Here is a 12,567-nt window from a genome sequence, read left to right as displayed (position 1 = left end):
TAAAAAGCAAAATGTAAGACAGTATGAGCACTGTGGTTGCAGATGAGTGTGATATGTTCACATGTGCAAGTGATGGCTCACACCATGCAGAATGGGAGCAGTTGTTTTCCTCTCCAGGATTTAAAAAAACTTCCTGGTTGCCTTTTCATTTAAAAAATGTATACTTTTTTTGAATTAAAAATAATATTATTTGTATAAAACCCTGCATATTAAAGAAAAGTGTGGTGTAAAGCCCAAACGGTAGAAACCAAATGACTACTTCATCTGGTGGAGGTGGGACAGGGCAGGACACAGACTGGGAAGAGGCATGAGAAAACTTTCTGGGAGTAAGGAAATGTACCATTATTTTGATCAGGATGTGAGTTATAGGGGTGTGTGCATTTGTCACAATGGCTTGAACTCTACCCTTGATATCTGTGCATTTCACTGTCCATAAATTACCCTTCAATTAAAAAAAAAAATTGGCAGCAGTAGAGGCTGCCCTTTTAGCAGAAATAGAACTCTGATTTAAAACAGCTCCTTGTTGTAGTTTGTCTCACTTCCGATCTTCCTCCCCACCACGCTGGGGCTACTCAGACCAATACATTTACTTCCTTTTACTATCCAGTTACTTGCTTTACTATCATTTCGATATACAAAGTACAACATAGGTTAGAATTTCACAGATAACTAAATGACATTACCAACTATTTAGGTCTGGCCAATATACATACTTTAATAGAGTAAGGAAATGCATACAAATTGAAAATGTTTAAACAACATTGAATTTTAGATTAATCCTCAGTTTAGGCCTTTACCTATTTGATCTATTAGGACAAAAGCAAAAACAAACAGATAAATTGCAGAGTAGTCGGGCCTTGCCAACGAAAACCGTTGATTTCCAACATCAAATGATCAAATATCACTTCAATGAGGAAACAATTTTCTCAGACCTTCTCATAAATTCTGGTGCAGACCACGCCCTTCATTTTACATTCCTTAAGAAAAGAGAGAGATTCATTGAGTATCTAAAACTCAAACTAGGAACAGCGAATTTGCACGTAGCAACAGAAAATAAAAACAAACTCATAAGATTAAGCTTAGAAAGGAGCAGAACATCAGTATGTCAGTCTCTGACAATTCGGAATTATGACCATTGAAATAGGAGAAACAGTTTTGAAGTCAATCTATGTTACTATGAAAGAATTTTCTTAAAGTGGCAAGTTTTTATGCATAATTTGTGTGCATTTAAATCTAAAAGTGGATTTCAAAACTATATGCATATTTGCATCATCTGAGGAGCATTTAAAAATACTGATGGTTCCTTCTCCCCCAAGAGATTTGCATTTATTTTTTATTTTTTAATTTTTTTTAAAGATTTTATTTATTCATTTGAGAGAGCGAGAATGAGAGAGAGAGAGAACACATGAGAGGGGGGAGGGTCAGAGGGAGAAGCAGACTCCCCGCTGAGCAGGGAGCCCGATGCGGGACTCGATTCCGGGACCCCAGGATCATGACCTGAGCCGAAGGCAGTCGCTCAACCGACTGAGCCACCCAGGAGCCCAAGAGATTTGCATTTAATTAATCTGTGTTGGGGGCCCCATATTGGTATTAACTCTCCATGAAAATCTGTTTTGTAGCTAGGGATAAGAACCTCTAAACTAAAGGAAAAAACATTTAAAATAACATGAATCTATATTCAATGTATGTATTAGTAAGCACAGAAGCTAAAACCTAAAAAAAAAATCATTAGATGGCATCTCATGGAACCCTGCTCATCCTTCATTATCTGCTGACTAAAAGGTCTCCTATGAGCTGAGCTTAAATTATTGACATGGTGTAGTCCAAGTTACTTTGGATTCTTGAAAGCAAAACACTTAGATATCTATAAATATTCTCTAATTGAGCCGTTCGGGGTTTGTTTTGCTTTTAAAACTTAGGCTTGCTTTTCTCTTTGTGAGTCCAAATTGGTAAGATTTACCCAAACTTTCTTTGACTTTGCTGTTATTTTTAGGTGTTGTTATTTCTAAAATAACAAATGGGCTTTGTTATTTCTAAAATCTTGGACCTATACTTAAAGTACTGTAGATGAGTCTTCATGGTTGAAATATCATCTAACCATTAGCTCTGACTTTATCCTTAGCCATTCTTATCCATTAGTATTGCAAAGAAAAAAGAATATTTTGAAAATAATATAACCAATTTCTCTATTTAAATACCATTATTTTTGTATTTAGAAGTGAAAATACTCTTACCACTACCATTTTCCCATCCACTAACTTTCTTTTTATTGTCGTCTCCTTGCCATCCCATTTCTGCACTTGATTCAATGAGCCTCTTGATAAGGTTACAATGCTCTGCAAAGACAAATTCACATAATCGAGTTGCTTGGACTTTGGTTGATTAAGGAAGCAGTTCATTCAGTATCGAATTGTTTTCATAATAGATGTCTCATGAAGCACATTCATTTTCTATTTCATTTCATTTCATTTCATTTCATTTCATTTATTTATTTTTACAGTAGGCTCCACACCCGACGTGGGGCTCCAACTCACAATCCTGAGATCAAGCAAGGCTCCCCCAAGGCACATTCATTTTCTTTTTTTTTTTTTAAGATTTTATTTATTTATTTGAGAGAGAGAGAGAGAGAGCACACAAGCAGGGGGAGCAGCAGGCAGAGGGAGAAGCAGACTCCCCGTTGAGCAGGGAGCTCGATGTGGAACTCAGTCCCAGGACCCGGGGATCATGACCTGAGCCCAAGGCAGACACTTAACCGACTGAGCCACCCAGGTGCCCCAATTTTCAATAGAATGGGGTAGTCTGCCCTTATGAACACTAACAGAAATAATCCTCCCAAGCTGGAGAACGAGCCAACTTTGAAGAGAAACATTAAAATTTACCTTTGTTTTCCTGTTGTCAGCTGTGGTTTCTTCAAATTCCTGACCTAACTTAAAGGAGATCTCCGTATTTTTAAACGTACTTTCAGTTCTTATAGTTATAATATCTCCTTTCTTGCTGATGATCACACGGGGTTTGGCCAAATTTCCCAGTTTTCTGGTGGCTAACCCCACACCTGTAGATCAAGATAGTGTTAGAATTACGTTGACAAAGAGATGTACCTAGAGAGACTATGCATGTCTGCATTCTATGCTCAGGTGTGGAAATCGCAGGTAGTATCACTGACTACTGAGGACCTCCTCCCATGTTTCACCACCTAATGGAAATACATGTCCATCGGCTTAAATATTTTAAGTTTTATTATTACAAGAGTAATGTCTGCAGATTTTAAAGATAAACGTGTTTAGTGCAAGTCATCCCCTCTTACCACATCCAATCCCACAGTCTTTGAAAATCACCAGTGTTTTGTATGAATCATTCCAGACATTTTAGTTTTTACATATAAATATTCTAGGTATTTTTAAAATGCAACTATGACAGATACATATTGTTCTATGAATTTTTTCTCCTCAGTAATACATTATGTATATAGAAAAGAACTCTCCCCACATCCTTTTTTTTTTTTTAAGATTTTATTTATTTGACAGAGAGACACACAGTGAGAGAGGGAACACAAGCAGGGGGAGTGGGAGAGGGAGAAGCAGGCTTCCCGCGGAGCAGGGAGCCTGACGCGGGGTTCACTTCCAGGACCCTGGGATCATGACCTGAGCCAAAGGCAGACGCCTAATGACTGAGCCACCCAGACGCACCTCCCCACATCCTTAATAGAATCATATTTCTGAAATTTTGTTGTGGCCCCTAAGTTTAACTGGTAGGGAAAATCTATCCATCTCCTTTCAAGATCTGTACCATTACACGTAATCATAAATAAACTAATTTTTTAAAATGTTCGCCATCTGAAAAACAAAACAAAATTAGACTCTCAAGTTTTATTACTATTATTACTAAAACTATAGAAATACAGGGAAAAGGAGAAATGTCAAATGAGAGAAATAAATGAAGGAAAAACTACTTTCATATAAATATATGAATATATATATTATATATAATCTCTGCAGTTGAGCCTGAGAATTTACACTATACCAAACCCCGAAGTGATCTTATGCATTCTAAATTTGAAAAATGACAGAATTAGGGAGTCCTTCATTGAGGCTCTTGTATTTTGCTTCTTCCTCAACTGTAAAGACAAGTCCATAAATCTAACCAACCTCATAGTATGGATTTGTACCCATAAGTTCTCATAAGTGTTCTGGGCAATATGACACGATTTAGCTCATTTTACCTAAAAATACAACTCTTCTCTCGAGCTTTCTGAACAGCTAAGTAAAGTTACAGGCCGTTTGTCAAGCATAGCAACCTGGGTCATTGGCATCACTTTCTAGCCTACTTAAATAGCTCTGGAAATTTCCAAAGACACTTCATAACTGTTGTGCTCATATCATGCAACATTCTCTAGAAATAGTATAAGATGAAGTTGATAAAACTATTGACTGGATTTTCTGTCTTTCGTTCATGGCTCCAACTCCAGGAAAGTAGTGTGAACTTGTGGTTTGGCTAAACACCAAAATTTTAAATTGAGGCTTTCTATTAACTTCAGTATTTTCAACTCCTTATCTTATGAGCACTTCAGCTTTTATAAAACGAACCTTCAGGAAAGCCAGAGGATGGGTTGCCTAAGCCTCTAAGATTTCTTTCCTCTGAAAGCAAAGCCCTGCTGATACGAAACTACCTTTGAAATCAGTGGGAGTTCCACGCGATTAAGCAGCTCTTAGGTTAAAATCTCTTAAAATTTCCACAAACAAAATGCAATAAACTATTGGAATGACACAACAGAAATTTAATTGCAGAAAAGGATTGTACTTGAGCCTGTGCAAACTTCCCCAGAGTCCTGAAAAAGGAGTTAGCAGGAAATAGTCATGCAGCTTTCGCAAAAAAGGATCTTCCCAACCAGAGCTACAAGGAACGTTTCTTACCCAGAGCTTTCATGTAATCATCGAAGTGCTCACTGGAGACAAGTTTCCAGGTGCCCAGGAATTTGTTGCTCATTGTGATGGATGAGAATTCAACACAGCTCTAGGTGAGATTTAGGAGACTCAAATGAGATGCTAAAGCCTCAGAAGATCTTTTCAAAGATGTCCAAAGCACGTGACTCTCACAGAGACCCAATGGGGAAAAGCAGTGTCAGGACCGGGCAATGAATCACCCGTTAGGACAAAAGAAAGCCCACATAATGTTTCCGTTTAGTGTCCAAAAATTTTTATAAAGATGAGAGTACTATTTGAACCTTCAAAAAAATTTTTGGTCGATCTTAAATTTTTAAGAAGTGCTTAGCCTTTAATGCTTTGGAAAAGACTCCATGAACTGAATCCTATACCAGACTAAATTATATGAGCATGAATGAGAGAAAGTGTGTGTGTGTGTGTGTCTGTGCGCACGCACGCGCGTTCAGGCATCTTGGTCACTCTCAATCCTGAGTCTGCACAATTAAGAATTCTTACTGAAAGAGAAGAAAGAGAGGAAAATGTCCATGAGTATTGTGATAACCGCCTCAAATATGTTGTGGGAGAGAAATGCAGGGAAGCAGTGTGAGGAAGTATTCATAGGTAAGGGAGGCTTGGCATAGTTCACATATCCCAGGCAGGCAGAGTAGGCAGACAATACGGTCAGTCTATTACAGCAGAGCACAGAAATCGTATTCATGGGACGGCTAAGAAGGAGCGCTAGAACACGATCTTTGGCCACAGCAAAGATTTTCATCTAAAAAAAAAAAAAAAACCTTAAGTCCAAATTACGCAGGTTCTTAGTTGACACAACAACTCTGAGTTTAAGCCCTTTCAAATAAATCTTCAGTTTTATAAAGAGAAAGATTTTCTGTATAAATAATACTAATGTGTACTGAGAGCTCATTATGGGCCAGTCACCCTGCTAAGTGCTTATTACAGATTATTTCATTTAATTCTCTCAACACCTCCAAGAGTTAAGTACTATTATTACATCCATTTTACCAATGAGAATGTTAGGTAACTTGCTCCCAAAACTTGAATGAGGAGAGGCAAGGTTTGAACCTGGCATTGTTCTCCAGCCCAGACTTGGGGCCATTATCTTACCCTATTCCCTTTGTATCACATATGCACAGTGGCCTTGGCCAAAGGTCAGGTGATACTGACACCACCATGTGACTAAATAGAGATAGTCCTTTCTGCCCCCAGATCAAGAGTGGTGAAAGTCAAGAGATGAAGCATCCAGTCTACAAGTACAGCAGAGCCGCAGTCTTTGACATTGGGGAGCAGACATAAAACCACTTCAAATGTAAGTGTTGCTCTTGGGAATACCTTCTTGCCGCCATACCTTTTCCTAGTGGTTTTCTATATTGGCATCAGTCCTGACTGTGAGACAAGCGATATTACTAGGTTGTAAATATTTGTACACAGGTTGGCAGTCTTCACAACAATGGAGTATTTTCCCATGATCATAACAGGTAGAATTGCTGGCTTTCTGGGCTCAGGTTACCAATGTCATAGTTGAGCCATAACCATTGCATTTATGTCCTTAGGGTCCAAGTTGGGTCAAAATGTGGAATCATATACCATGAGTCCGAGTCTTACCTTACATTACTCGTGCGTGGATAACTCAAAGTGGGAATGAAACAGTGACTAGAAAAATTCCTCTGCTAATCTGCTAAACCCAGTCCTAGACCCAAGAGAATATAACTGGAGGAAGGACACTGTACAGGGATAGAAGAAAAAGCTATTTAAAAAAAGGGGCTTTGGATTAGAGAATGTACTATTTTCTTTTTTTAAAGATTTTATTTATTTGTTTGTTTGTTTATTTGAGAGAGAGAGTGAGTGGGAGGGAGAGGGAGAGAGAATCTGAAGCAGACTCCACGCTGAGCACAGAGCCCGACCCGGGGCTCAATCCCACAACTGTGAGATCATGACCTGAGCCATGACCTGAGCCAAAACCGAGTCAGTTGCGTAGCTGACTGAGACACCCAGGTGCCCCAAGAATGTGTTATTTTCTTATCCAAAACCCTTAATAAAAATAAATGATGATGTCACTTGGGTCCTCAAAAATATTTTTTTGTGACCAAACTTTATTGAGAAGTGTAGCATTCAACACTTAGGTGTTTTGCCTAAATTTGTGAAGGACTCTTAAACCACCCAACTTGAGCTGAGCCCTTGTATTCAGAGAGACTGATGTAGGAGAGCTGTATGAATTTTCAGCAGTCCCTGTATTGCACATAGGAATAGCTGTAGAGTTAAAATATAACCATTGAGCTATGTATTGGCAGGGCTTATAACTTTGAAGCGATTTTAAATAAAGAAAAGAACTTTCTATTTTAGCTTATCAGCAATGTATCTGACTGCTGGAATGAACCAGATGTATTCAGCCAAAGACAAAATTCTGAGGCTCACATGTGAGTCAAAGGCACAGATCAAAGCAAAGAGCAAAGATCCAGACTGAACCAGGCTTGAGACATTAAGTCACTCCTAGCTAAGAAATTCATCAAAATCCTAGTGAAAAACAGTGGATAATAAACACCAGAACCATATTATAACTAGATACATATATTTAGGCTTGAACTAAATATTTGTAAATGGATATACAATAGTCTGTTTACAATATGGATTCACTTTTCATAGATTTATTGCCTACGTAAATTCTCATGATAAGGGGAGCTACTTGAATCATACAATGAAAAGAACACCCAGAGGTCCAAACAAAATAAAGAAAGCTTGCTATATATAACATGTCATGTAAATATTCCTCACATATTATCTTCAAGCTACATCCAGTTATATATTTGAAAAAGTGATAGCCAACCACCCTATAGTAAATGAACAAAGACTTCATGATCATCCACTTGAGTGCTGAAGATCTGATTCCATTTTAATTGCAAAAATATTGAGAGCCTACTAAGTGCTGGGCACTGTTCAGGGTTAAACATCATTGAACAGAATTCCATACCCTTTTGGAACTTACTTTCTCTATTAAAATTATTATATTTGTAAAATAGAAATACTGTGATCATGATTGGTGGCATGAAATAATGTGTCACTATAAATAACATGGTCATTTTTTAAAAAATAACTGAATAAACAAAAATGGACTTTAGAATTTTTACTTCCTTATGATAGATGAGGAAATCAAGCTAACTTTCCAACTATGACATCTTAGAAAAAAACAGATGGTTTTTTTTTTTTAATTTTTCAAGGCATCAGAGAGATAAAAAGGCAGAGAAAAATTAAGCATCTAGGATTTGGGTGAAAAAAACAGCCAGAGAAACAGTCCCAATATTTGGGGCTTCTGTGACTCTAGGCATTTATGAACCCTGCAAAAGGCAGATGAGAGGCAAAAGTCTGAGGAACGTTTATGACCATGTTACAAGGTTTAGGGGAACAATGAGGGAGAATTCCTGGTTAATCACCACGATTTGGTTTGGGACTTTGAAAGGTCGCAGCATAGGGAAAAAAGTGAATTAAATGGGCCCATGCTAATATCAATTCAGTTCTTAAAATTAGTTTAGTGTGATCTGGACAGCCAGTGAATGTAGCTACCAGTCAGAAACAAACTCTCTCTGAAAGAAGATAATGTCACCATAAATCTAAATTATTCCCACAACTTTTCTTGTACATTGTTAATCAGAAATAAGTAGAGGGGCACCTGAGTGGCTCAGTCGGTTAAGCGTCAGACTCTTGATTTTGGCTCAGGTCATGATCTCGGGGTCCTGGGATTGAGACCCACATGGGGATCTGTGATCAGCATGGAGTCTGCTGGAGATTATCTCCCTCTCCCGCTGATGATCCCCCTGTTTGTGCATGCTCTGTCTCTCTCAAATAAATGAAATCTTAAATAAGTAAATAGAGCAAAGAGATAGGAAAATACGCTCAAAAAGCGAAAGAAACAGGAGTCCACAAAACTAGATGATCGACAGAGCAGATATTAATAAAAACAAGCATGTTATAGAAAATATCATCAGAACCAACAGTTTTTTTAAAGACTAATAAAATTGAGGGGCACCTGGGTGGCTCAGTCAGTGAAGCATCCAACTGTTGGTTTCAGCTCAAGTCATGATCTCAGGGTCGTGAAAGCGAGCTCCGCATTGGGCTCCCTGCTCTGCAGTGAGTCCGCTTGGGATCCTTTCTCTCCCTCTGCAACCCCCCCACCTGCTTTCACACTTGCACGTGCTCTCTCTCCCTCTCTCTCAATAAATAAATAAAATCTTTTAAAAAAGAAAAAGACTGAGAAAATTGTCAAACTTTTAGCAAGATGGACTTAAAAAGAAAGAAGGCAAAAGTTATTGATTGCAGGAATAAAAAAGGACATATCCATATATCCTAGTCATTAAAAATTATAGTTACATAACTTACAGTAGTTAAAAAGATCATAAGAAAATAATATGAACTACTTCATGCCAATAAATTTTCAGATTTAAAAGCAATTTTATAAATTCCTTAGAAAACACAATTTACCAAAATTAATACAAGAAGTAAAAATGTAATTACTCCCAAATCCATTATTATTGAATCTATAATTAAAATTTCTCTCAAGAAGATACTCCAGGCCCATAAGCTTCACCAATGAATTCTTACAAATATTGACAGAAAAAATAACACTGATTTTACACAAAATCTCCCAGAGAATAGAAAAGAAAGTACTAATTTCCAACTTGCTTCTACCAGGGTCTTTGCACATGCTCTTCTCCTTTCCTGGAATGTCTAACCACTCCCATATGGTTAATCCTTAAACCTCAGCTCAGTCGTACTTGCCTACCTTTGGGTTGACATCCTTTAGATTTCAACTCAATCATCTTTCTTAACCTTTTTCTAGTATAATATCATTGAACAGTTACTGCAATGGCAATTTTTATTAATTTTGGATATCATTTGATTAATATGTATATCGCCCACTGAGGTATTGATTCCATATAAGTGGGGACAACATATGACTTTCCTTGTGTAGTATCCCAAGTCCATAACACCATGCATGGACACGGTCAATAAATATTTGTTGACTGACTGAATGAAGAAAATACAAGATTTTCTACTTATGGGGGTTATTGTTTGCACTAACTCATATAATATTGTGAAAGCATCTAAAATCAGTGCTTATGATCAACAATATTATTCTCCTAAACTTCTTTCCCTCCTCTCCCTCCCCTGCCTTTCCTTTCTTTCCTTTTTCATACCCACTGGAAGCACAGAAAAGGCACTGGCTGTGGGTCATATCTAAGTGTGAAACTTAATCACAACACTCATTCCTTCATTTCGTCACTCTTTCAGTCAGTGGTAAAAGCAGGTGATTCTTTCCATGTTCAGGATGACATGATCGTAGTATACCACTAGGAAAGCACATGTAAGGTAATTCCAAGATTCATTGCACATATTCTCACCTGCATGCGTGCAGACAATTCCTCAACACAAATTGATTGAACTGAACTAGCAGGGAGGGAACATGGTGAGTGAAGAAGCAACAGTTCCTGCCCATATGGGCCTTATAGTCTAGTTAGGAAGATAGACATTAAACAAATATTCAGAGACATATTAGAATATTCAATTGTTATTTTCCTTTTTTCCCAATTATTATTCTCTATCATTTGCAGATGGAGGTAGTGAGGATACCATTAAAGAGCCAATGAACCATTATGATGTAGAAAGATCCCTTATGGAATTGTTTAGACACCAGATGCTATGAGACTGATGATCTGATTTATCTTCAGAACTCAGCCACTGAGGCATCTGGTGCCCCCCAGCAGCTATTTGACAGAACGTGACAATAGCACTTCAGGCTGGATATCTTCCTATTACAGGTTTCTTGTGTTTTTCTCTACGTTTAACAATACTGAGATTATAGGGGTGCCTGGGTGGCTCAGTCGTTAAGTGTCTGCCTTCAGCTCAGTTCATGATCCAGGGTCCTGGGATCAAGCCCTGCGTTGGGCTCCCTGCTCAGCGGGAAGCCTGCTTCTCCCTCTCCCACTCCCCCTGCTTGCGTTCCTGCTCTCTCTCACTCTCTCTGTGTCAAATAAATAAATAAAATCTTAAAAAAAAAAAAAAGAATACTGACATTATAGTTGCTTTCTTAATGCAAATCATGTCTTAGTCACCAGTGGATAGTTGACCTTTTGGTTGCTATGGTGACAGTTGCTGTGACATTTATGCTGCCCAAAGGTAGTTAATAGCTTTTCTTTTGTTGAATGTCAATAAAGAGAGGGAAGTGGTTTTTGATTCCTCCAAACAATGCATTAGCTTTGTTTTTACTGGACTCCAGGAGACATGTCTTCTTTTTCAAAATCTAGTCTAAGATTTCAAATCATTATTCCTAATAGAACACCTGAGAATTAAAGTTCCTCATTCACTGGGGAGGAAATAGAAGACAATTTCTGCATTTCCATTTCTTTTGTTAGTCATTATAGCACATACCAAGCTGGCCACAGTTTTTCTCTTCGATTTGCATTTTTTCCCCTCTTAGCGAGGAAGTGACATTCACGGCATTAAAGAGGCTGTAGCATAAAGAGCCATCAGAAATACTTTTTAGGACTCAGCCATCTGCTCCCTTACATCTGATGGGAGAAAGGAATCCCTGAAAAATAATTCACTTGCAAAGCATAGTGAGAAGCGTCTGTGTCTAGCTTTCTTTCATAAAGAACAAATATAAACTCATAAAAGTTGAAGTGATTTTCTAATTGTGTGTTATATAGGTAGCCTACATTATTTCCTACTTTATTTCTTGATTATATCTTATAAATGCTTTCAATAATTGAGATGGTAAAACGGCCTTGAGAGAAAACATTATTTACACACACGTATACACACACACACACACACACACACACACACACACTGTATTTTCTCTAAGTATTCAATTTAGAAATCTTAAGACTTTGGGATTAGGTTATTTCCTGATATCTTACCCTGTTTTCCATCTAGACAACTCTGTCAAGTAGATAGACTCCATTTTGCAAAGGAGAAAACCAAAGTGGCTAAGCAGCTTGCGCATGCTCACATAGGTGTCCACAGCAGAAGCAGGATTCAAGTCCTGCTCCGACTGGTTCTCAAACCCTATTCATTCCACTTCACTGTGTTGTGCCTCTGGGGTAACAGACAAGTCCCATTCTAGCATGGGGTGGTGTCTAGATGGTTCCTCCCCAGTCTTGTCCCTCTCCAAAAACTACACAGGATGTAGCTATCAAACTTCAAAATGGACAAACTATATTTTTCCTAAACTTCAATTTAGAAATCTTAACCTGTAGCTTTGGGATTAGGTTATTTCCTGATATTTCATCCTAATTTTCCATCTATTCTTGGTTATTGTCTTTGGAATAGTCAGTTACCTTGTTATGGCCAGTGAAGAAAAGCATGGACTTTTATGTTTATTGCATTTTTGTCCAAAGAGTATGACAATTAAATACACTAAGAATGTTCTAAACAAATAATTTTGTCAGTGATTTACTAAGTAGTATCGGGTAGCAAAAAAAGAAATCTGGTGAATTATTCTTTGGTAGTAGTATTAATCATGATTTTAGTATGACTGATCTTTGGATAATTAATACTTCCCCACAAACTTCAATGTGGATTTGAAATATGATGGAATGTGACTTACTACTAAGTCATTTAGGTTAAAAATATTCAA

At 37.7% G+C, this 12,567-nt stretch overlaps 1 protein-coding gene across 1 annotated transcript; it reads right to left on the bottom strand.

Moving 5' to 3' along the window:
• Positions 1–926: 926 nt before the first annotated feature.
• LOC114215856 (myelin P2 protein) lies at positions 927–4,983 on the bottom strand. The gene is made up of 4 exons (XM_028112063.1): positions 4,911–4,983; positions 2,880–3,052; positions 2,235–2,336; positions 927–977 (listed from the first exon to the last, which is right to left on the bottom strand). The coding sequence occupies exons 1-4, from the start codon at positions 4,981–4,983 to the stop codon at positions 927–929; spliced, it is 399 nt and encodes a 132-aa protein (XP_027967864.1).
• Positions 4,984–12,567: the final 7,584 nt, after the last annotated feature.

The sequence above is a fragment of the Eumetopias jubatus genome, unplaced genomic scaffold, assembly GCF_037043125.1.
Source record: "Eumetopias jubatus isolate StellerSeaLion01/CBP00866 unplaced genomic scaffold, mEumJub1_p1.0 scaffold_4, whole genome shotgun sequence".
Classification (NCBI taxonomy): domain Eukaryota; kingdom Metazoa; phylum Chordata; class Mammalia; order Carnivora; family Otariidae; genus Eumetopias; species Eumetopias jubatus.
Note: the sequence above shows the minus strand (reverse complement) of the source record. Positions and strands in the feature narration are given on the sequence as shown.